At 49.4% G+C, this 24,904-nt stretch overlaps 1 protein-coding gene across 1 annotated transcript in view; it reads right to left on the bottom strand.

The window, feature by feature from the left end:
- Positions 1–1,066: 1,066 nt before the first annotated feature.
- LOC117042753 (cholesterol 7-desaturase-like) overlaps positions 1,067–24,904 on the bottom strand; it is a 28,710-nt gene continuing 4,872 nt past the window's right edge. Inside the window, 7 exon segments of the mRNA XM_033142388.1 lie at positions 1,067–1,353; positions 2,007–2,183; positions 5,898–6,017; positions 6,465–6,590; positions 7,768–7,946; positions 11,734–11,794; positions 11,796–11,923. Of these exon segments, the coding sequence (XP_032998279.1) occupies positions 1,192–1,353; positions 2,007–2,183; positions 5,898–6,017; positions 6,465–6,590; positions 7,768–7,946; positions 11,734–11,794; positions 11,796–11,923 (953 nt within the window). The 3' untranslated portion in view covers positions 1,067–1,191.

Here is a 24,904-nt window from a genome sequence, read left to right as displayed (position 1 = left end):
CCTGAGATTCATAGTTTCGTGCTCTTCCTTTGCTGGGAAACTAAAGTTTCCAATTCAGGGAAGGGTAGGGGGGGTCAGGAAGCTTGTGGAAGTGCCATGTGTATTGGTGGGAAGTTTTAACACGGAGATTTTCCAAGGGGCTGTGTTAAAAGCAAGAAGAGCTGTCTCTGAGCTTTGACCAGTTGATATATTAACTGGCCGTTGTTCTCAAGGAGGTAAGAGGTGAGTGTGTAACCTTAGATCACATGCGAGGCTATTGTATTGCAAATCTGCCAACTTGGAAAGCTGGTGGCTCTTTCTCTCTTGTCAAACTCCATGGAGTAAGGACTTCCCTTCCTTGGAGGTTTTTAAGCAGAGGTTGGATGGCCATCTGTCATGGATGCTTTAAGTTGAGATTCCTGCATTGCAGGGGGTTGGACTAGATGACACTTGGTGTCCCTTCCAACTCTGTAATTCTATGTAAATGGTTTTACAGGAGCACAGCCTTGAGGACTGAAATGCCAGAATGCTGGCAATGAAGCCTGTGTGTGAGAGAGAGCTATGTTTGCCCGCTCTGATTATAAGTTGATTTTATTTGTAAGATGCTGGGCCTATGCTCAACAGCACAAGAAACTGTACAGATATTTTGAATATCTCTTCGATGCTTTTGTTATGTTTTTAAAGAAAGTTCTGTCGGTCAAAGTTTGGGTCGGGACAATGCTTCATTCCCAAAGGACTCAGGTTTTATGCATCCAGTCAGTTCAAATATCAATATCTGCAATATTCCATACCACCCAGAGTCTTGCAGGCCAAAACAGCCACATTTTTTCAGGGGCAACAACTGGTTGCAGTCCATCTTTTCGGAGGAGATCAGGATCCGCATTTCTTCGGGGCGGCAAGCAAAAGAGCTTCAAGCGTGGACCAGATCAGGATCTGCATTTCTTCAAGGCTTGCTTGACCAAAGAGCGACAGTCCCCGGCCATAGTAATAGTAATTAATAATAATTTGTTATTTATATGCTGCCCATCTGACTGGGCTGCCCCAGCCACTCTGGGCAGCTGCCATTAAAAAAATATATAGTAAAAACACAACATCACACACTAAAGATTTCCCTGAACAGGGTTCACCTAAGTGCGATTCGCGGATGGTGACTTCCTGGATCCCCTTGGCAGGAGGAAAAAAGACCCAGAGGGGAAAGGGGGCTTCTGTTGGTCACCAGTCCAGGGTCTCCTTTTGGCTGGTAATCTTCGGGCTCTTCTCGCCGTAGAATTGGGAGAACCAACGGCGGTGCCTCTGGATCGCCCCATCTTCCTTCACCAGAAGCGGTTTGGAGAGGTATTGCTTGTGGTTCCATATCATGACGTCCCGCTCAAACTGAAAAAGGAGACCAAAAGGGGGGGGGAGAGAAAAGTCAATCCATTGCAGGGATCACAGCAGTCTAGTGAAAGGCGTCTGCAGATCAGTCATAGGATTGTAGAGTTGGAAGGGACCTCGAGGGTCATCAAGTGCAAACCCCTGGAACAGGAACAGGATGACAGAAATACCCCCACCATTCAGCCTGAGGTCCAGCACCGAGAGCCTTCTGGTGGTTCCCTCACTGTGAGAAGTGAGGTTACAGGGAACCAGGCAGAGGGCCTTCTCGGTGGTGGCCCTCCCTCCAGATGCCAAGGAAATAAACAACTACCTGACTTTTAGAAGCAGTTACAGGTAGGTAGCCGTGTTGGTCTGCCATAGTCAAAACAAAATAAAATAAAAAAATTCCTTCCAGTAGCACCTTAGAGACCAACTAAGTTTGTTCTTGGTATGAGCTTTCGTGTGCATGCACACTTCTTCAGATACTTCAGATACAGCCTGTCTTTTTGCACAGATAGCTCTGATCCCCCTCGAGTGGGACGAATGGGTTTCTAATGCTGCCTGCCCCCTTCGTCAGGGGTGCAGGTCTGGCCGGCTTTCCAGCCCACGGGAAGGTCTCGGTTTCCCCCCCCCACACACACACTGCTCAGGTGCCCCCCGCTGGCACTCCGTACCTGGCTGCACTCTGCCCGGAGGAGCATCTTGGGGATGAAGGCAGGAACGTTCTTCTGGAAGTATATTCGGTGGATCACCTGCTGCATGAGAGGCTCCACGGGGGTGACGCTTTGGATGATGACTCCTTGGCCCAGGAGGGGAAAGCGAAGGACGAGGAAGACCAAACCGGGCCCCACCTGCAGGGAGAGAGGGAGAGAGAGACAGAGAGGGAGGGAGAGAGACCGTCAACCAGCTTGGAAGCAACATCATGGACTGTCTAGCTTGGTGCTGAGAATGCCAAGGTTGCAGGTTCGCAACGGCGGAGGAAGCCTCTTCTCTGCCCGGGGGGGCGACGCAGAGGCACCCCAGACCCAAAAAAAGCTGCTGAAGGGGGGGAAAGAGAGTGAAGCAGGTGGATAAAGCGGCTGAAGGGGGGGGAAGGAGAGCGAACCTTTCCTTTCCCCACCCCCTTTCAGCGGCTTTTTTCGCTACTCGGCTCCCTGGGCGGAGCCCCGACATGGAGGCGAGGGGCGGGCCAGCTGGCCCTGGGGGGGGGTGACACTTGCTGGCCCGCCCCTTGCCTCCATGCCGCATCTCCGAAGGCCAGCTGAGTGGCGGGAAAACCCGCTGAAAGGTTTTTTTTCACCGCTCGGCTCCCTGGGCGGAGCTGGCGCGGCATGGAGGCAAGTGGCGGGCCAGCAAGTGTCAACCCCCCCAGGGCGGTACCCGGGGTGGCCTGCCCCCCACCCCCTTGCTCCGCCCTTGCAGGTTCGAACCCCATCCAGGACAGCTGCCTTGACGGGGGTTGGACTGGATGACCCTCTGGGTCCCTTCCAACTCGACAGCTCTAGGCGTCTGTTGCTCAGCTGCTGCTGTTCAGAGGCATCCTGGTCCTCTGACCTACATAGCAAGCCAAGCCTGAAAGAGAATCTGCCTTGGGAAGGGCAAGGCAAAGTGGCTTCAACCAGCCTGGACAGGTCACTGAATGAGAGAGAAAGAAAGAAAAAGAGGGGGGGAGGGAGAGAGAGGCAGAGAGAGAGGCAAAGAGAGCATAATGTATAAATCTAAATCAAATCAGTGTTGGCAATGTAAAGAGAAAAAAGGTTCTTTTTATCATATGTGGAGTGGTGGTCTTGTAGTAAGGTTAAAGCTTACTGGGAAGTGATCTATATATATAAAATGTTCCCACTGCGTGTACGCCGGAAACCTATGTTCTCATGTAACCGCTGCACCAAACAGCATCAAATTAGGACAAAGCGTAACTTGACCATCAAGGAAGGATCTGGCATAATAAAAACATTTAAAGCCCACACCTGTCATACCTAAAATAAAGGATAAAGGGGGGGGAGTGGTGCACCTATTATACCTCACTAGCAAAAGGAATGAAGATTCCAACAGCATCCAATAGAAAGGCGGATTGCCTGTTGACGTCATCAGACCTGCGCCAAAAAGAAAACCCCGTCCACCATTTTATAACTGCCATCTGTAAGCACCCAAGGACTTTCTGACACAAACTGCTTAGTGGAAATGTGGAAAAAAGACAGAGCAGGGGGCAGGGCAGTTGCGGAAGAGAGGAGGGAGGGAAAAAAATGCGGGAGCGAAATAAGCCAAAGGCTGCCTGAGAGGTCGCAGTGATTAAGACCAGCTCTGAGGGGATTTTGTCGCTGGGGTGCGTAATTTTGGGACTGGGGTGGGGGAGAATGCTCTTTTTAATGGCGTAGAGCATGGGGCCAGTTAATTGTGAGGAGGGGAGTGTTTGTGGGGGGTGCGCTTTTACAGTAAAAAAAACCCACAGCAAGGCCCGCAGTAGGCCCCCATAAGGTGCCCAGTGCCCTCACTTAAAATGGCCGCTGCACACTCACAGGCATTTTACAATTTCCCAAGTGCCCTCACCCAAAATGGCCGCCGCAGCTTCGCATGTTCAACACACACAGTTCCAAGTGATCAATACCACCAACCAATGTCTTCTTTTATGTAAAATGCATCTCTGGGTTATTTGTGGGGCATAGGAATTTGTTCATTCAAATGGTCTGAGGGACAGTGGACCGGTCCACGGCTGAAAAAGGTTGCTGACCCCTGCTCTAGAGGGACAGGGAAGAACGAAAACAGGAGCTTCCAGAATACTTTCGGGGTCAGAATTTAAAAAAGCAAAAAACCCCACAGGAACACGTGGCCGGGCCAGCTAGTATATAATGAAATGAAAAGGATGTTTAAAATAACGTCCATAAAAAAACAAAACACAGAAGCTTTTCTCTTGGGAATATGGGACAGAACTATCTAAACTGTATAGAAACTTATTAATGTATGCTACTACAGCGGCAAGAATGTTACTCAACCAGAAATGGAAAGAAGAACATGTCCCAGCAGAAGAAGCGATACAAAAACTTATGCAGAAATGGCAAAACTTCACTGAATTTTTACAGATACGTTGTAAACAGACATAAACATTGGCAGGTCATTGTAATAACCTGCAGTTTCATAAGAGTGTACTGTATATGTAAAGAAGATGAATATAAACGAACAAATTAAGTGAATTTGGACATGTGGTAGATATTAAAAATTAATTTAAGGAACCGCAGAAAGTGGGGGGGGGGGGAGGAAGTCAACTTTTGAAATGTCAAAATGATTGTAAAATCAGTGAAATGCATAAATCTGAAAGGTATAAATAAAAATTTAAAGAGAGGAGGAGAAAGAGGGGGGAAGGAGGGGGGAGAAAGGGAGGGAGAAAGGGGAAGAGGGAAGGAGGGAGACTCCTGGGTTCCTCTTGCCAAATTTACAAACCAAAAGTACATATTGGATAGCTTCCATTGATGAGAGCATGATGCTGAGAACGCCAAGGTTGAAGTTTCGATCCCTGTATGGGACAGCTGCCTTGCTGGGGGCTGGACTAGATGAACAACTCCACAAATCCACGACAAGAGACAAGCCATACTCTCACATTTCTCCGCCTCTTTCTGTGATGCTTGTATGATCCTTTCAGGTGGTCTTTGGCTAAGGGGTCGGGCAATGTGTTTAAAAGCTACGACCCAATTTTGTTCTGGGTCTTCATCTTCATTCTGGGATGTACTGTATTTTTCGCTCCATAAGACGCACCTTTCCCCTCCTAAAAAGTATGGGGAAATGTCTGTGCGTCTTATGGAGCGAATGCATGGTCCCTGGAGCCGAATTGCCTAGGGGCCAAAAGCAGATCGTGCTCTTTTTTTTACAAAGAGAGAAGGGGGTGTTGAAAGGAAGCCACTGAACAGCTGTTCAGCAAGTGATCGGGAGAGAGATAAGGCTCCCTTTCCAGCCCCGCCCCCTTGCCCAGGCCTCCATTGTTGAATGCAGAGGGAGGCTGTTTGTTTCCCCAGCGACATGTGACTGGCCGATTAGATTATCTGTCGGGAAACTGTAGAAATGGCTGTAGGACTAGAAGCTGCAGAACTGTGAGTTGAAACCCATAAAAAGGGGGCTTTTTCCTCTTTGCAAAAAAAAAGCTGCACCACATTCAGCTGATCCTCAAAAAAGCAGGGCTTTTCCCTTTGCAAAAAAAGCTGCACCACTTTCAGCTGATCCTCAAAAAAGCAGGGCTTTTCCCTTTGCAAAAAAAGCTGCACCACTTTCAGCTGATCCTCAAAAAAGCAGGGCTTTCCTCCTCTAAAAACTAGGTGCGTCTTATGCAGCGAAAAATACGGTAATAGCTGGGATTCAGGGGGGTTGGACTAGATGACCCTGGGATCCCCTCCAGCTCTACAGTTCTATGATTCTAGAATACTTAATTCCTGGGTCATGGGTTCAAGTCCCACCTTGGGCCAAAGATCCCTGCCATGCAGGGGGGTGGGGTGGCTGAACCAGATGACCCTAGGAAAAGTCGAGAAAAAACACAGTCTACAAACCATCCTCTTACAGCCTTTCCCCGTCACAGACTATACCTGCCAGGCTGAAGCGCTGAGATCCATGAAGCCGAAGTGCTTTCCGAAGAGAGTGATGTAGTGCTTCAGCTGCAAACGGGAACAATGCGCATTGGGCTCCGGATCCGGGTGCCAATCTGCCTGCGGTAGAAAAAATGGCAGAGTCATAGAATTGCCGAGTTGGGAGGGACCCCGAGAGAGATGTGGCCCAACCCCCTGCGAGACAGGAACCTTGACCCAGAGATACAGAGTCTCGTGCTCTTCCGACTGAGCTGTTGGGTGGGACCTGCAAGGGTCATCCAGTCCAACCCCGCTCAAAGCAGGAAAGGTTTGCCCAGCATGGTGCTTAAACCCACCACCCAGAGTTTTAGAGTCTCATGATCTTCCTCTAGCAACCGAGCTAGAAATTATTGACCTTGGCGTTCAACTTGGCCAAGGTAACCCCAACCCTCCTTTCATAGTATCAGAGTTGCCGAGCGGGAAGGGTACCCCCAAAGGTCATCTAGTCTTACCCCCGGCAACGTAGGAATGATATTTGTGTTTCAAGCGCTGGGTCCCGCCGGGGGGGGGGGGGAGAGCCCCCTTTACCTGCCAGTGGTGCCGGAAGAACGTCCAGAAAGGGGAGTCCATGTAGCGCAGGTCGGCACCGCTCAGGAAAGCGTGGCGGTGGAGGAAGGAGAGGTGGGCCGTATCCGCTCCGTTCTCTGGGATCTCCTGGCATCGAGAAAGGACAGAGCTGCCTGGAACTCTGCAGTGCTTCTGCCAGTTGGAAGGGTCCCCCCCAAAGGTCATCCAGCCCAACCCCGACTCAAACATCAAAGACAAATGGGCATCCAACCTCTGCTTCAAAACAAGGAAGGAGAGTCCACAACCTCCAGAGACCCCTCCAAGGGGCTGGCTTGGTCTTAAACAGCTCCCCCCTTTTTTACCAATGAAATGTATGTATGTATGTATGTATGTATGTATGTATGTATGTATTTATTTATTATTAGCTATTTTCCATCAATGATATGATATTATTATAAATAATAACAATAATAACAATTCCATTTCTATACTACTTTCTATTTTAAAGGAAAAAATCTCCAGGCTGTTGACAACCCAGCCAGATGGGGTACAAATAAATTATTATTATTATTATTATTATTATTATTATTATTATTATTATTATTATGGAATCAAATCAAACAGTCCAGAACAAAATAATTTCAAGCTTCAAGGAAATCTCCCATTGCCAGTTCAGTGCAACAATAAAGGTAAAAAACAAAAACAAAATTCAGTCCTGCTGGACTTCATAACATAATTGTAGAAGACAATTTTGAGCGTGCCTTTCCAAATGTAGACAGTTGCTTTCATATGTTTGTAATATTCACAGCCTCGGCCCAGTATACCTGAAGGAGCGTCTCCAGCCCCATCGTTCTGCCCAGACACTGAGGTCTGGCGCCAAGGGCCTTTTGGCGGTTCCCTCATGCGAGAAGTGAGGTACATGGGAACCAGGCAGACAGGGCCTTCTTGGTAGTGGCGCCTGCCCTGTGGAACGCCCTCCCATCAGATGTCAAGGAAATAAGCAGCTATCTGGCTTTTAGAAGACATCTGAAGGCAGCCCTGTTTAGGAAAGTTTTTAATGTTTGATGTTTTATCATGTTTTGAATATTCTGTAGCGAGCCGCCCAGAGTGGCTGGGGAAACCCAGTTAGATCGGTGTGGTTTAAATATACTATTATTATTATTCTCAGCATGGCCCGCCCCCAACTCTTCAACCCCTGCACAAATCCTGCCACTCAGCCTTACCAAGTGCCACCATCAGACCATGCCGTGACGCCTGCCCACCCTCCTCCATCGGGACCCCCGACTCGTCACAGCGCCCTGCCTGGCTGTGCCCCCACAAGCACCTCAATGTGCACGTTGACAAAGTGCTCAGTGATGCCGCGGAAGGGGCACGGGCGCGGCAGGAACTCTTCGCGGTCCGGGACTTGCCACGTCGGGTCGATGCCGTCGCAGTGGTACCAGACCAGGATCATGTCGCTGACCTCGCACGATGGCCACACCTTGATCTTGGCGAATTCGGGCACTGCGGGGAGAGGGAGCGGGCGTCAGAGGCAGTCCCAGTAGGATCCGTGTCTCCTGATTCAGAGAGCTCAGATGAACCGAGCTATCCAGTTCACCCGTGTTCAGCACCTTCCGGCATGCTTGCGAACAGGGCCGGCGCTAGGGTTTTCTGCGCCCTAGGCGAGATCACCTTCTGGCGCCCCCCCGGCCAATCCCTAGCACCGGCCCTGCGGAAAAGCCCGATTTCGGGCTGCTCCCCCCTCCTCCACCACTCTGCCGCTGGGGAGCGACACCGGGCAGTGGCAGGGGGCGGGGGCAGGCTGGCCAGCACCCCCCTCCATTTTGGCGCCCTAGGCAACTGCCTAGTTCGCCTAAATGGACGCGCCGGCCCTGCTTGCGAACTGCTAAGGGAAAATCCTGGGGTGCGGATTTACTTCACTGTCCAGCCCGTATGGGTTTCACTCCCCGCGGGTCCCTCTGGTCAGCAAAAGGAGGAGTCTCTCCAGCCATGTTAAAGAAACGACAGCCAGTAGACCTGATCTTTATTGTTGCAACAAGTCAAAACAAAATGAAAAATTCTTTCCAGTAGCACCTTAGAGACCAACTAAGTTTGTTCCTGGTATGAGCTTTCGTGTGCATGCACACTTCTTCAGATACACTGAGACAGAAGTCACCAGATCCTTAAATAAAGTGAGGGAGTGTGGGAGGGGTATTACTCAGAGGGTGGCGGGAATGGGTGATCAGCTGATAGGTGTGGAAAACCTGTTGACGACTCTTAACGGCTGCAATTAGTGTAAACAGCTTCTGTTTCAGTGTATCTGAAGAAGTGTGCATGCACACGAAAGCTCATACCAAGAACAAACTTAGTTGGTCTCTAAGGTGCTATTGGAAAGAATTTTTTCTTTTGTTTTGACTATGGCAGACCAACATGGCTACCCACCTGTTGCAACAAGGTTCAAACACACCAAGAGTAGGAACTCCAAGACTAGGGTTGCGTGAACTTTTAAGACCTCTCCCCATTTCCCGTAACACATTATCAAACAGCATCATTGATACGCCACAGATATGTCAGTAGGAGTGTTTGGTGTGTAGAAACACGAGCCCATGGCCCACCCCTGTTCATCATCCTTGTTCCTGACACCTTTTAAGTACCTGCTTCCAGTGGCGGAGGAAGAGAAGAAGAAGAAGAAGAAGAAGAAGAAGAAGAAGAAGAAGAAGAAGAAGAAGAAGAAGAAGAAGAAGAAGAAGAGGAGGAGGAGGAGTAGTAGTAGTAGTTTGGATTTGATATCCCGCTTTATCACTACCCGAAGGAGTCTCAAAGTGGCTCACATTCTCCTTTCCCTTCCTCCCCAACAAACAAACACCCTGTGAGGTGAGTGGGGCTGAGAGACTTCAGAGAAGTGTGACTAGCCCAAGGTCACCCAGCAGCTGCATGTGGAGGAGAGGAGACACGAACCCAGTTCACCAGATTATGAGACTGCTGCTCTTAACCACTACACCACAAAGGACTCTATGAGGGCTCTTGTGTACCCATAAGGGAATAAGGGCAGATTTTGTTTATAACAAAAGCTCCCATACAGAAGCATCACTACGTGATCAGGAGAGGAAGGATGGATGGGGAGGGCAGAGGGGAGCAGTGGCTCTCGGAAGCCGCTCGGGTGCCTAGGGCGGTGCGCCCAGGGGCGGGGCGAGCTGCCCCATAGGGGCGGGGCGCACCATGGGGCCTCTGGAGTCTGCCTGCCTCCTCCCATTCAGCTGCCCTACAGCTGCGGGGGGAGGCAGCGGGCAGACAGTTTGGGCAGCACAGAGCCTGCACGCAGTGGCTCAGGCACGCAGCAGGCCCCGCAGTGAGTGCTGCCCGGCATTTTGTCACACACACCCCAGTGGTGGCACCCGGGGCGGACCGCACCCACCACCCACCCCTTCCTCCGCCCCTGCCTTCTTCCAAGAACAATAAAAGTATTTACACATCCCCCTAGCTGCAAGGCTATCCCCACAATTCTCCTTTGAAAGTAGCAGGATTCAATCCACCATCCCGATGGATTTCTGTCCGGGTATGTGCTGCCCTCGATTGTCTCCTGCCTCCTATTGTGAGGCTACGTTCCCACCTTATGGAGGGGCAGGGAGTATGTGACCTTACGCTTAAGGGATTATGGAAGCAGGGGGAGCCCTCGATTCCCCTCTTCCAGAGGAGTCATTAGCCGTGGGAACCAAGGAAATCCATCAAACCGTTGAATTTTGGTGATTATTTGATTCTATACAAAATAGAAAATTCTTTCCAGTAGCACCTTATAGACCAACTGAGTTTGTTCTTGGTATGAGCTTTCGTGTGCATGCACACTTCTTCAGATACACGAAAGCTCATACCAAGAACAAACTCAGTTGGTCTATAAGGTGCTACTGGAAAGAATTTTCTATTTTGTTTCGACTATGGCAGACCAACACCTGTAATTCGATTCTATGTTGGACAGTCAGAGGAAACAGTACAGTGCACGGTATCTGCTTATTGCCACAATTTTATAGACTGCTTTCCTGAGCCTCTTTGCTGTTGTGTATTATGGTGCCTGTGTCAATGGTCATTGTCCTGGCCTTAGTTTGAGGCTGTGGTGGCGACTTGGGATTTTGGGGGAGTCATTTAATCTCCCCCCCCCCCGTTCCTGGTTTTAACAGAACCTTTGCTTATCCTCAGGGACGGAGGTGGCGCTGTGGTCTAAACCACAGAGCCTAGGGCTTGCCGATCGGAAGGTCGGTGGTTCGAATCCCTGCAACAGGGTGAGCTCCCGTTGCTCGGTCCCAGCTCCTGCCAACCTAGCAGTTCGAAGCACGTCAAAGTGCAAGTAGATAAATAGGTACCACTCCGGCGGGAAGGTAAACGGCGTTTCCGTGTGCTGCTCTGGTTCACCAGAAGAAGCTTAGTCATGCTGGCCACATGACCCGGAAGCTGTACGCTGGCTCCCTCAGCCATTAACACGAAATGAGCGCCGCAACCCCAGAGTCGGACATGACTGGACCTAATGGTCAGGGGCCCCTTTACCTTTTTGCCTTATCTTCAGAGATTTCTGCTTTGTCTGTGCCCACATGGCCTTGCGCACCTCTGTGAGGGCTGCCCCCCCTTGGCCCCCAAAGTGCTGAGCCGCTCCCTGTCTTCCAGGCCCCAGGTGTGAAACAGGTTCAGGGTTCAATGAGATCAGGGGCGTAGCAAGGGAGGCGTAGGGGGCGGGGCGCCCCATGTTCCATAATGGAGGGGGTGACAAATTATCAAGGTACAATTATTGCCTACTAGGGCGGTTCATAAAAAACTTTTTTTAAAATGCCTGCTCCAAAGGTCTTATCTTACTATAGCTATATACGAAATTTCATGCATATCGGTTAATATCTTGACCCTCCTCCACCAAATAGTTGTTTACTTGGCTGTTTTCCTATGTTGTGAAGGCTGAAATTTCAGTTCAGTGGAGCACTTACTGTTCCCAACCCTAACCCTGTGGAAAGCCATCTACTTGGACTTTAATTTGATTTTGAGATGTTTTCAGGAGGTAATTTAATTATTGTTTGATTTTATACCCATGTTATGTATCTGATGTTAGCCACCCTGAGCCCGACTTCGGCCGGGGAGGGCGGGATATAAATAAGTTTTATTATTATTATACTTGTTATTATTCCTTTGTAAGCAAAATATGAAATAATGTAAAACCATTTTTGCAAGGGGGAGGGGGAATCAATGGAGGAGGGGGGGGTGACAAGAAATTTTTCGCACCGGGTACCACCTGACCTCCCTACGCCTCTGAATGAGATGGGCAAAGGCAGCTCACCTTTCTCGGTGTACGGGATACTGACCACCTTGCCGCTCTCTCCATCGAACTGCCAGCCGTTGGAACGGGCACTCAATGCAGCTGCCCACCACCTGGCCTCCGACACCGAGGTTGGCACCCAGGTGAGGGCAATAGGCGTCCACCACACAAGCTTTCCCATCCGAGTTCCGGAAGACGGCAAACTGCTCCCCTGCCGGAGGCAAAGAGAGAAGGCAGGATGAGGCCCAGGGAGCTAAGGCTGGCTCCTCCCTCAGCTGGGGTGAAGGATTGATTCTCTCTTTTTTTTAAAAAAAATAATTTTTTATTATTTTATACTACATTACCACAAAAAATAAAATATACATTCACATTCTTTTTCCAATTTTGGCTATCATAGCCGTGACTTCCCTCAGACCTTCCACATGGCATTCAGAATTATATCTTAATATTATACTTCTTTGATCTACCATTGCTTACATTATCATAAATCTCTTACTCACTCTATCTACCATAATTACAATAATATTTCTACACATGAACTACAAAGCTTCTTGAAGTCCTATTAGCGTATTCAACTGCGAATTGTTTCTCAAATAGTTCGTAAACTTTAACCCGTCTTTGATGAATTTCTGGTCCTGCTGTTCCCGGATTCTTCCCGTCGTTTTGTCCAGTTCTGCATATTCCATTAATTTCACTGTCCAGTCTTCTTTTGTCGGTATTTCTTCTTGTTTCCACCTTTGTGCTAGCAAAATCCTAGCTGCAGTCACTACGTATTGGAAAAGTTTAATGTCCTGTTTTTCAATGTCTGTACCTATAATACCTAGTAAAAAGGCTTCAGTTTTTTTTTAGCAAAATTATATTTCAACATTTTTCTCAACTCATGATATATCATGTCCCAATATGCCCTCACCTTCTTACACTCCCACCACATATGATAAAAGTTACCGACACTTTCCTTACATTTCCAACACTGTGAAGGATTTGATTCTCAACTGAGTGGGGGAAGCCCAAAGAGAATCATAGAATCATAGAATCATAGAGTTGGAAAAGACCACAGGGGCCATCCAGTCCAACCCCCTGCCAAGCAGGAAACACCATCAAAGCATTCCTGACAGATGGCTGTCAAGCCTCCGCTTAAAGACCTCCAAAGAAGGAGACTCCACCACACTCCTTGGCAGCAAATTCCACTGTCGGACAGCTCTCACTGTCAATAAGTTCTTCCTAATGGTTAGGTGGAATCTTCTTTCTTGTAGTTTGAATCCATTGCTCCATGTCCGCTTCTCTGGAGCAGCAGAAAACAACCTTTCTCCCTCCTCTATATGACATCCTTTTATATATTTGAACATGGCTATCATATCACCCCTTAACCTTCTCTTCTCCAGGCTAAACATACCCAGCTCCCTAAGCCGTTCCTCATAAGGCATCGTTTCCAGGCCTTTGACCATTTTGGTTGCCCTCCTCTGGACACGTTCCAGCTTGTCAGTATCCCTAGGTCGAAGGTTGCCCTATTTCATAAAGTGAAAATCCAGACACGAAGGTTGGGCAAAGTTGGGGAGGGGGCTAAAATGACATTTTTACCCATTTTATAGGAAAATTGGGCTGCCGTGTTCCCAGGTTTTCCCAGACATTTCAAAATTCCACCTGGATGCCACCCAACCTCTGTTTAAAAGCCCCCAAGAGGGGAGAATGGTTGCACTCAGCTCTGTCCTCTATTTTGGTGGTTCATGTGAAAAGGATCTAGGGGTCTCAGTGACCCACAAGCTTATCATGAGTCAACAGCGTGATGCGGCAGCAAACAAACAAACAAAAAAAGCTAACACTATTCTAGGCTGCATCTAGTGTCCAGATCCAGGGAAGTAACAGTCCCACTGTATTCAGACCAAACCTGGAATACTGTGTTCACTTCTGGGCAACCAGACATTGGCAAGCTGCAAGATGTGTAGAGGAGGGCAACCAAGATGCTCGAGGGTCTGGAGACTAAGCGTTAGGAGGGAGCTGGGTATGTTTATCCTGGAAAAGAGGATATAAGATCGGCATCTTCAAATATCTCAAGGGCTGTCACATGGAAGATGAAACAAGCTTGTTTTCTCCTGCTCTGGAGGGTAGGACCCAAACAAATTGATTCAAGTTGCAAAAAAGGAGATTCTGGCTAAACATCAGAAAGAGTTTTCTGCCAGTAAGGGCAGTTTGACCGTGGAACGTTCTCCCCTCGGGAGGTGGTGGACTCTCGTTCCTCGGATGGCCATCTGATGCTTTAGTTGAGATTCCTGCATCGCAGGGGGTGGGGCTGGATGACCCTTGGGATCCCTTCCAGCTCCATGATTCCGCGATTCAGCTGTTTGAAAGGGGTGACTTAAGGAGAAGAGTCCCGGAATGACGAAAACAGGATTTAAGCCTAAAGCCGTAATTTGGGTAAATGCCCGATTTAAACAAAAAAGAGGCTGTTGCAAAAACCAGGCGTGGAAAAATCTCGCATCCACTTTGAGTGTGTGACACCAGGCGTATGATAAGACGCACTTCGCGGTTGGACAGTATTATCTAGGGCAAAATGCAGCGGGTTTTCTCCTGCTCTGGAGGGTAGGACCCAAACCAATGTCTGCAAGTTTTATCCAGCTCTGAGAAGAGGAGTGACTGTCCGGATGGGGCCAAACGGAGCCCATCCTGTCCGCACAGCGGAGAAGCAGAGAATAAAAAGCAAAGTCTGCTATGCTCCGTGGCTAGATATAGACTCATAGAATGGTTGGAAGGACCCCCAAGGATCATCTAGTCCCACCCCCTGCAAGGTGGGAATACGCAGGTGTCCCATACGGGGATCAAACTCGCAACCTTGGAGTTATCAGCACCACACTCTCACCAACTGAGCATGAGGCTCTTAATCTCAGGGTCGTGGATTCAAGGCTCATGTCGGGCAAAAGATTCCTGCGTTGCGGGGGGGTGGGCTAGATGACCCTTAGGTTCCCTTCTAACCTCCACATTTCTAATGATAGATATACTTATTCGGCTATAAGCCCACAAGGTAAAACAATCAATAAATAAAACAGCATTTTACATTCTGAAATATCAACTAAAATATTTCAACGCATATCTCCTTCGCATTACTTACAATCTCCAGATGTACCGTATTATGGCCTTAAAGATAAAGATGGAACATAGAGTTTACTAGATTTTTAATAGTCATGAAGCATTCCATGAAGTCTTTTATATGAAAGAACTGAAATCAGGAATCTGGCAACCTGTAATGTTCTATAAGAACATTCTAGAATGTTCTAGAATTCTCGCCTGCCACATTTCTAATGGTCTGTTCCTGCTGTGCTTCATACGGCATAAAAATCTAAACAAACGCTCAAAAACGGCAAGAGTAGCCGGCCCGATGCCTCCGGGGAGCCCACAATCGTGCAGAGATGCATAGCTTCTCCAGAGCGCACAAATGAGTTTGGGTACGAGCTGCAGATTCAGCTTAAAAAAATAAATAAATAAAAATCCGATATTGTAAATTTAATTGTAAAATTAGTAAACTTTCCCCAAATTAGTAAAACATCTGTTGTGCCTTGCAGGGGGTGGGGCTAGATGACCCCCTGGGGTCCCTTCCAACTTGACGATTCTGGGCTTCTACGATGCCGGAGAGCTCGGGTTGGTTAGAGTGCGGTGCTGACAGCACCAAGGTTGCAGGATTGATCCCCTATAGGGCAGCTGCCTCTTCCTGCCTGAGAATAGATGACCCTCAACATAGGAGCCAACTATGCTTTGGCCCTCATAATCAAATATTTTAGGGGACCGGCCCCCCATTTTATAAGCATTGCCATTCAAACGGTGTTTGTGTGCGCACTGCATCATGTGATCAATGATGTGGGCCTCCCCCCATATTTTATCAAGGTGTCACCCCCTCACAGTCCCTTCTAACTCAATGATTAAATGCCAGAGGTTTTCAAACTTTTGAGTCCTCACTCTTCTTCTTTGGCTGTTTTCTGATTTTTTTGGGGGGGGGGGGGGTCCATGGCTCTCTTGACCAACTACATTCTTTCTGCAGCTCCCCTGAGTCCAGTTATATCCCCCCTTGCCTGCAGAGCCGGCAGCCCCTCGCCCTTTTCGAACCCCCTCCCTTGTTCCCTCAGCCTCCTCTCCCCTCCCCTCTCCTTGGGAAGAAGAAGAGTTTGGATTTGATATCCCGCTTTTCACTACCCGAAGGAGTCTCAAAGCGGCTAACATTCTTCTTTCCCTTCCTCCCCCACAACAAACACACTGTGAGGTGAGTGGGGCTGAGAGACTTCAGAGAAGTGTGACTAGCCCAAGGTCACCCAGCAGCTGCATGTGGAGGAGCGGAGACGCGAACCCGGTTCACCAGATTATGAGTCTACCGCTCTTAACCACTACACCACACTGGCTCTCTCTGGGAGTCCTCTGAGCAGCCGCTGCTGCCGCCCTGGTCCCTGAGCTGTCCCCCTGCCCCAAAGAGAGGTGCCTCCTCACACTGCCCCACAGGAGCCTGGAAAGGGGATGCCCCCAGCCTTAGGGGCCCAACAGAGACTGGCCAAAGGTGAATGTGAGGCCAGCACCTGGGGTGGCAGCAGCGGGCGTTGCCAGGCCTGCGTGGCACAAAGGCTTCCCTTCAGCTGCGGGCACTCAGCTCCCAGGCAGGCCTTGCACACAGCAAGCACAAGAAAGGCCAGCACAGAGTCTTCCTTCCTGCCTGGCCGGCCTCCCACTTGTCTGTTCGTTCCCAAAAGCAAGGGCTGGCAGGCTGGCTGGCAGGGCTCCCTCGCCCGCTTGCTTGCTTACCGAGGCCGCCTCAGCTCCTGGCACCCAGCACCCCCCTGGCCAGCCCAGAGGCACCATTCGCCTGCAGAGCTTGTAGCCAGGGCTGTTGCAACCAACAGTTGTGCAAGCCTGTGGGAGGCAGAGAATCGAGGGCATCAGAGGAGGGAAGGAAGGAAAGAAAGAGGGACAGAGGCCAGTGTTGCCCGTGGCCATCCTTCAGGGCACCCCAGGGTGCCACGGCACACAGTTGAAATATCTCATTGTTGTTGTTGTTGTTGTCCAGTCTTTCAGTCGTGTCCGACACTTCGTGACCCCCTGGACCAGAGCACGCCAGGCACGTCTATCCTTCACCGCCTCTCGCATTTTGGCCAAACTCATGCCAGTTGCTTCAAGAACACTGTCCAACCATCTCATCCTCTGTCGTCCCCTTGTCCTTGTGCCCTCCATCTTTCCCAACATCAGGGTCTTTTCTAGGGAGTCTTCTCTTCTCATGAGGTGGCCAAAGTCCTGGAGCCTCAACTTCAGGATCTGTCCTTCCAGTGAGCACTCAGGGCTGATTTCCTTAAGAATGGATAGGCTTGATCTTCTTGCAGTCCATGGGACTCTCAAGAGTCTCCTCCAGCACCATAATTCAAAAGCATCAATTCTTCGGCGATCAGCCTTCTTGATGGTCCAGCTCTCACTTCCGTACATTACTACTGGGAAAACCATAGCTTTAACTATAAGGCAAGGTGTTGTTGGCAAGGTGATGTCTCATACCCTCCAGTATTTCTCCAATGAAAATAGGGACTTCCTGTTCCATAATGATAATTATATTACGTATTAATACACAACATATCTTACTGGGTTGCCTCAGCCATTCTGGGCAGCTTCCAACATACATAAAAACACAATAAAACATTAAGCATTTAAAAAAAAAAAACTTCCCCATACAATCATACCTTGGAAGTTGAACTGAATCCGTTCTGGAAGTCCGTCCGACTTCCGAAATGCTCAGAAACCAAAGCGCAGCTTCTGATTGGATGCGGACCAGTCGGAAGCTGTGGAAGCCCTGTCGGATGTTTGGCTTCCAAAAACAGTTTGCAAACCGGAACAGTCACTTCCGGGTTTGCGGCGTTTGGGAGCCAAAACGTTCGAGAACTAAGCTGTTCGGAAACCAAGGTATGACTGCACCTTCAGACGATTCGGGAGTCGGATAACTCCGTACCCTCCAACATTTTTCCAGTGAAAATAGGGACGTCTGAAGGAAAAGTGGGATAAAATCAGAAACTGGGACGGTTTCTCTAAATCAGGGACGTCCCTGGGAAATAGGGACATTTGGAGCTTGTGGTGGATTTACAAGCAGTGTGAAGATGCGGCTAGGAGCAAAACGGCCACCTAAACTGGACTGCAGGAAACTCATTTCTCAAGGTCAACCGGGGGAAGTTTTCCCATCAGAAGCCACTGCCCTCGGCCCAGCCTCATCCATGGGGGGCAAGCAAAGGAGCCAGAAGGGCTTATCAGCACTTTGGGACAGCCTCTTTTCCCACTGCGCAGACCTCGTGTCAAATCTTGCTCACAGAATCCCAGAATTTTCGGGTTGGAGGGGACCCTGAGGGTCATCTAGTCCAACCCCCTGCAAGCCAGGAATCTTTTGCCCAATATGGGGCTCAAAGCCACGTTGCTTGAAAAAAACAACAACCCGGGTCTGATTGATGCCACTGGAGTAGCCCGACTCAAATTGATTCCTTTTTGGTGGTGTACTTTCTGACAAACCCAAAGTTTTGAGTGTCAGCAGCGCAGATGCTGACAAGGCGGAGCAACGTGGTAAGTTGGCCGCTCTGCCAAAGAGCGCTTAAATTCTCTTTTAAAAAATGAGCTGGCTAGGAAGCTCTCCAGACATGAATATATTCCTTGGAAAGACAGAAGAGAGAATAATTGAGGCCCAGGGGCGTAGCAAGGGGGCGGGCCGCCCCAGATTACATAATGGAGGGGGTGACAAATTATCAAGGAACAATTTTTTTGAATTTTGTTTTTTTTTAATGCCTGCTCCGAAGGTCTTATCTTACTATACTAGGGAGTATATAGCTATATATGAAATTTCATGCATATCGGTTAATATCTTGACCCTCCTCCACCAAAATAGCTGTTTACTTGGCTGTTTTCCTGTGTCGTGAAGGCTGAAATTTCAGTTCAGTGGAGCACTTACTGTTCCCAACCCTAACCCTGTGGAAAGCCGTCTAATTAGACTTTAATTTGATTTGAGATGTTTTTAGGAGGTAATTTAATTATTGTTTGATTTTATACCAATGTTATGTATCTGATGTTAGCCACCCTGAGCCCGACTTTGGCCTGGAGGGCGGGATATAAATAAAAGTTTATTATTATTATTACTTGTTATTATTCCTTTGTAAGAAAATATGAAAAAACGTAAAACCATTTTTGCGGGGGGGGGATCAATGGGGGAGTTGACAAGAAATTTTCCGCACCGGGTACCACCTGACCTTCACATGCCTCGGGGGGGGGGGGTTGACAAAAATTTTTTGCCCCCAGGTATCAATTTACCTTGCTGTCAAGGCCCATATGGCCTTCCATGGGATTAGACTAGATGACTCTCGGGATCGCTCCCAACTCGATAATTATAGGATTCTACGAAATATCTCAGTCGGAAGAGCAGGAGACTCTGAATCTCAAGAGTTGTTCAGCTGAATAACAGTGCCCCCTCATAATTAAGATCTCATTTATTTTTGTTTTAATTGTGCCGAATCCCGATTCAGCTCATTTTATTGGTTATATATATGGTTTTTATCAGTATCTGTAATATGTGTCTTTCTGATGCAACGGCCTGTGGGCTATGCAAATAAATAAAGTTTGTTGTTGTCTCAAGAGTTGTGGGTTCGAGCCTTGCGTTGGGCAGAAGATTCCTGCCTTGCAAGGGGTTGGACTAGATGACCCTAGGGGATCCCTTCCAACTTGACAATTCCAAGGCTGAACAGGGCGGGGGGGGCATGCGGCCTGCCTTTGGCACGCTGCTCGCTTCATCAACCTGCTTTTCTGGCTCTGCCGCACGGGGCGAGGAACTGGAGGAAGGGTCAAGCAAAAGCCGTTGAGAATGCCTCTGCTGGGGTGGGGCAGCCAGGAGCTCAGTATGGGCAGTGGCGGACTGATGTTCCGGGGTGGTCCGAAGTCCCGCCTGCGGTGGGGTCCCCTTCGCAAACAGCAACAAGGCCGGGGTCACCCCAGCGACCTTCTTTCGCAGAGTTCTTCCACGACAGATCGCCCCGTTTTCTTTCTTTCTTTTAACTGCTGCATCTCAGTCAACCCAAAGCAGAACCGCTTGATGCAAAAAGCGGCTGCTTTTTGAGAATCCTGGAGCTGTTGAGTTGAAAGGGACCCTGTGGGTCATCTAGCCCAACCCCCCTGCAACGCAGGAATCTTCAGCCCAACGAGGGACCCACGTGGGTCAGAAATGTAATAATAATAATAATAATAATAATAATAATAATAATAATAATAATAATAAATTTTTATTTATACCCCGCCCTTCCCAGCCAAAAACCGGGCTCAGGGCGGCTAACACTAATTAAAATCACAGCAAAAGCATAAAAACCAATCAATTTAAAATACAGATTAAAATACAAATTTAAAAATTCTAAATTAAAACTGCAGTCTCATTTCCAAATAGCCCACCAATAAAAGAATGAAGCATAAATATCAAACAGAAACCAACCCAAAGGCCAGGTGGAACAGCTCCGTCTTGCAGGCCCTGTGGAAAGATGCCAAGTCCCGCAGGGCCCTGGTCTCTTGTGATAGGCTGTTCCACCAAGTCGGTGCCAATACTGAGAAGGCCCTGGCCCTAGTTGAGGCCAACCTAGCATCTTTGTTGCTCGGGACCTCCAAAAGATTATTATTTGAGGACCTTAAGGTCCTACCTGGGACATACCAGGAGAGGCGGTCCCTTAGGTACGAGGGTCCTAAGCCGCATAGGGGTTTAAAGGTCAAAACCAGCACCTTAAACCTGACCCTGTACTCCACCGGGAGCCAGTGCAGCTGGTAGAGCACTGGATGAATGTGGTCCCGCGGCAAAGACCCCGTGAGGAGCCTCGCCGCGGCATTCTGCACCCGCTGGAGTTTCTGGGTCAGCTTCAGGGGCAGCCCCGCGTAGAGCGAGTTACAATAATCAAGTCTGGAGGTGACCGTCGCATGGATCACTGTGGCCTGATCTGGGCGAGAGAGGTAGGGGGCCAACTGCCTGATACGGCGGAGATGGAAAAATGCCACCTTTGCTGTGGCTGCAACCTGCGCCTCCATGGAAAGAGAGGCGTCGAAGGTTAAACCCAAACTCCTGACAGGAGGCGCTGGCACTAAGTGAGAGCTGGACCATAAAGAAGACTGATCGCCGAAGAATTGATGCTTTTGAATTATGGTGCTGGAGGAGACTCTTGAGAGTCCGATGGACTGCAAGAAGATCAAACCTATCCATTCTTAAAGAAATCGGCCCTGAGTGCTCACTGGAAGGACAGATCCTGAAGTTGAGGCTCCAGTACTTTGGCCACCTCATGAGAAGAGAAGACTCCCTAGAAAAGACCCTGATGTTGGGAAAGATGGAGGGCACAAGGAGAAGGGGACGACAGAGGATGAGATGGTTAGACAGTGTTCTCGAAGCTACTAACATGAGTTTGGCCAAACTGCGGGAGGCAGTGAAGGATAGGCGTGCCTGGCGTGCTCTGGTCCATGGGGTCACGAAGAACACTGTCCAACCATCTCATCCTCTGTCGTCCCCTTCTCCTTGTGCCCTCCATCTTTCCCAACATCAGGGTCTTTTCAAGGGAGTCTTCTCTTCTCATGAGGTGGCCAAAGTACTGGAGCCTCAACTTCTGTCCTTCTAGTGAGCACTCAGGGCTGATTTCTTTGAGAATGGATAGGTTTGATCTTCTTGCAGTCCATGGGACTCTCAAGACTTTTAATCTCTGGGTTGTGGGTTCGAGCCCCACCTGGGGGGGTCCCTTCCAACTTAACCATTCTAGGGTTCTATGAAAACAGCAGGCTTGGAAGGGATCTGAGGGTCATCCAGTCCACCCCCCCCCTGCAGTGCAGGAAGATGCAGCTATCCTTTACGGGGATCGAACCTGCGGCCTTAGCTAAACTCTCATCCTTTCTTTCATATTAGCTTCCAGTTCGAGTGTCGATTGCTCAGTCTGGGAGTGGCGCAAAACGAGCCCAAAACTTTGGCATCAGTTTGGAGTCCGTCATCAGACAAAGTTGGCTGTTTGGGTGTCAACAGGTCACCCTGGTTTACCCCATTTGTGGGGTGGCCCACAATGTTCCCATGCTAGCACACAACTAGAACATCGATTTGTAGGAGAGTCAACATTTCTGGGTAACACCTTAATGAAGATGACTGGGCTCGGCTTTCGGCCACAGCCCCTAAACACCCACCCTTTCTTCCTTATTGCGATGGGCTCTTCTAGGTCATGGGTTCAAGCCCCTCATTGGGTAAAAAAGTCCTGCCTCAAGGGGGTTGGACTAGATCAGGGGTAGGCAACCTAAGGCCCATGGGCCAGATGCGGCCCAATAATCGCCTTCTCAATCCGGCCCGCGGACGGTCCGTGAATCAGCGTGTTTTTACATGAGTAGAATGTGTGCTTTTATTTAAAATGCATCTCTGGGTTATTTGTGGGGCATAGGAATTCGTTCACCCCCCCCCAAAAAAAATTATAGTCTAGCCCACCACATGGTATGAGGGACGGTGGACCGGCCCACAGCTGAAAAAGGTTGCTGACCCCTGGACTAGGTGTTCCTGGGGATCCCTTCCAGATCAACAATTCTTCAATTGCAAAGCCGAACAAGGCAGGGTGGCGAGGTCTGCCTCTGACATGCTGCACACTTCCACAACCCGTTTTTCCGGCTCTGCCGCGCTGGCTGGGGACTGGAGAAAGGTTCGTTCTGAATCCTTTGGGAATGTCTCCGCTTCGGTGAGACAGCCAGGAGCTGCCTGCTCTGTGGAGAAGGCAGCCAAAAAACAAAAAAAAGAGAGAGAGTCTGCCAAGGTTGCAGGTTCGATCCCCGTAAAGGACAGCAGCACACTCCTGCCTCGAATGGGGTTAGACTAGAGGACCCTCGAGGTCCCCTTCCAATTCTATAGTTACACGGAATACAATACAGAGAGCGCCAGAGACCTGCCAAACTCAGCTTTGCTCGAAAAGGCCTGGAAGAAAGTGGGACACCGAGATAGCTCAGTCAATAGAACATGAGACTCTTATTGCCAGCGTTGTGGGTTCGAGTCCCAGCTCAGGAAAAAGATTCGTGCTTTGCAGGGGGTTGGACTAGAACAGGCATAGGCAACCTTCAGCCCTCCAGATGTTTAGGACTACAATTCTCATCATCCCTGACCACTGGTCCTGTTAGCTAGGGATCATGGGAGTTGTAGGCCAAAACGTTTGGAGGGCCGAAGGTTGCTTATGCCTGGACTACAGGACTCCTAGGGTCCTTATTCTTTTGATTGTATGAGAAGACTTTGCACATATCCAACTGAGAGCTGGTGTAGACTTGACCTTCCTTGCTGAGGCGAGATTCCCTAAGGACCACATTCCCACGTGGAGATCTCCGGATGCCAGATTAGCGACGGACATCTTATCTGGTTGGTCCCTCCAGCTTTCTTAAGCAGATAAGCAAAAGAGCTTGTTTATGACATTTATAGCCTACCTCCCCCCCCCCCAGGAAAACCTCCCTGCTTAGTTAATCCCTACAACGACCCTGCAGGGCAGGCGAACAGGCAGCGACTGACTCCAGCGTCACCCAATGAGCTTCATAACCGAGTGGGGACTTCAACCCAGATCTCCCAGGTTCTGGTCCGACCCTCTAGCCACTACACCTCACTGCCTTCCTCAATTAAGTCGGGCCATAAAGACGAGGAAAGCAAATATCCCTTCGAGAAGGATCTGAAATATTTTCCAGGAAGCTTCTGGGTGGTTCTGGATTGGATGTTTGAACGTGTTGGAGATTTTTCCTTAAAAACATAAGAAATGTCACGGCAAAAAGAATCCAGTCGGGATTCAGGCCTCATCATGGGACTGAAACTGCCTTGGTCGCGCTGGTTGATGATCTCCGGCAGGCTAGGGACAAAAGTGAGAGCTGTTTCCTGGTTCTGCTGGATCTCTCAGCGGCATTTGATACAATCGACCATAACATCCTTCTGGACCGTCTAGAGGGATTGGGAGCTGGGGGCACTGTTATACAGTGGTTCCGCTCCTTCTTCCTGGGCCGTGTCCAGAAAGTGGTGGTGGGGGATGAGTGTTCAGACCCCTGGGCCCTCACTTGTGGGGTGCCTCAGGGTTCCATCCTCTCCCCCATGCTTTTTAACATCTATATGAAGCCGCTGGGAGAGATCATCAGGGGGTTTGGGCTGGGTGTTCATCAGTATGCGGATGATACCCAGCTCTACCTCTCTTTTAATTCTGAACCAGTGAAGGCCGTGAAGGTCCTGTGTGAGTGCCTGGAGGCGGTTGGAGGATGGATGGCGGCTAACGGATTGAGGTTGAATCCTGACAAGACAGAAGTACTGTTTTTGGGGGACAGGAGGAGGGCGGGTGTGGAGGATGCCCTGGTCCTGAATGGGGTAACTGTGCCCCTGAAGGACCAGGTGCGCAGCCTGGGAGTCATTTTGGACTCACAGCTGTCCATGGAGGCACAGGCTAATTCTGTTTCCAGGGCAGCTGTTTATCAGCTCCATCTGGTACGCAGGCTGAGACCCTACCTGCCCGCAGACTGTCTCGACTCTCGCCAGAGTGGTGCATGCTCTAGTTATCTCCCGCTTGGACTACTGCAATGCGCTCTACGTGGGGCTACCTTTGAAGGTGACCCGGAAACTGTAATTAATCCAGAATGCGGCAACGAGACTGGTAACTGGGAGTGGCCGCCGGGACCATATAACACCGGTCCTGAGAGATCTCCATTGGCTCCCAGTACGTTTCCGAGCACAATTCAAAGTGTTGGTGCTGACCTTTAAAGCCCTAAACGGCCTTGGTCCTGTATACCTGAAGGAGCGTCTCCACCCCCATCGTTCTGCCCGGACACTGAGGTCCAGCGCTGAGGGCCTTCTGGCGGTTCCCTCACTGCAAGAAGCAAAGCTACAGGGAACCAGGCAGAGGGCCTTCTCGGTAGTGGCGCCCGCTCTGTGGAACTCTCTCCCTTTAGATGTCAGACAACTACCAGACATTTAGAGGACATCTGAAGGCAGCCCTGTTTAGGGAAGCTTTTAATGTGCGATATTTTAATGTATTTTGATTTTTGTTGGAAGCCACCCAGAGTGGCTGGGGAAATCCAGCCAGATGGGCGTGGTATAAATAATAAATATTATTATTATCCTTACACATTTTGTGATGGCGACCGCAAGCCAAGTTTAAGGTGAAATTATCATAGAGTTGGAAGGGACCCAAGGGTCATCTAGCCCAACCCC

The sequence above is a fragment of the Lacerta agilis genome, chromosome 2 (assembly GCF_009819535.1).
Source record: "Lacerta agilis isolate rLacAgi1 chromosome 2, rLacAgi1.pri, whole genome shotgun sequence".
NCBI classification, from domain to species: domain Eukaryota; kingdom Metazoa; phylum Chordata; class Lepidosauria; order Squamata; family Lacertidae; genus Lacerta; species Lacerta agilis.
The sequence above is the reverse complement of the archived record's forward strand: the minus strand, read 5'-3'. Positions and strand labels throughout refer to the sequence as shown.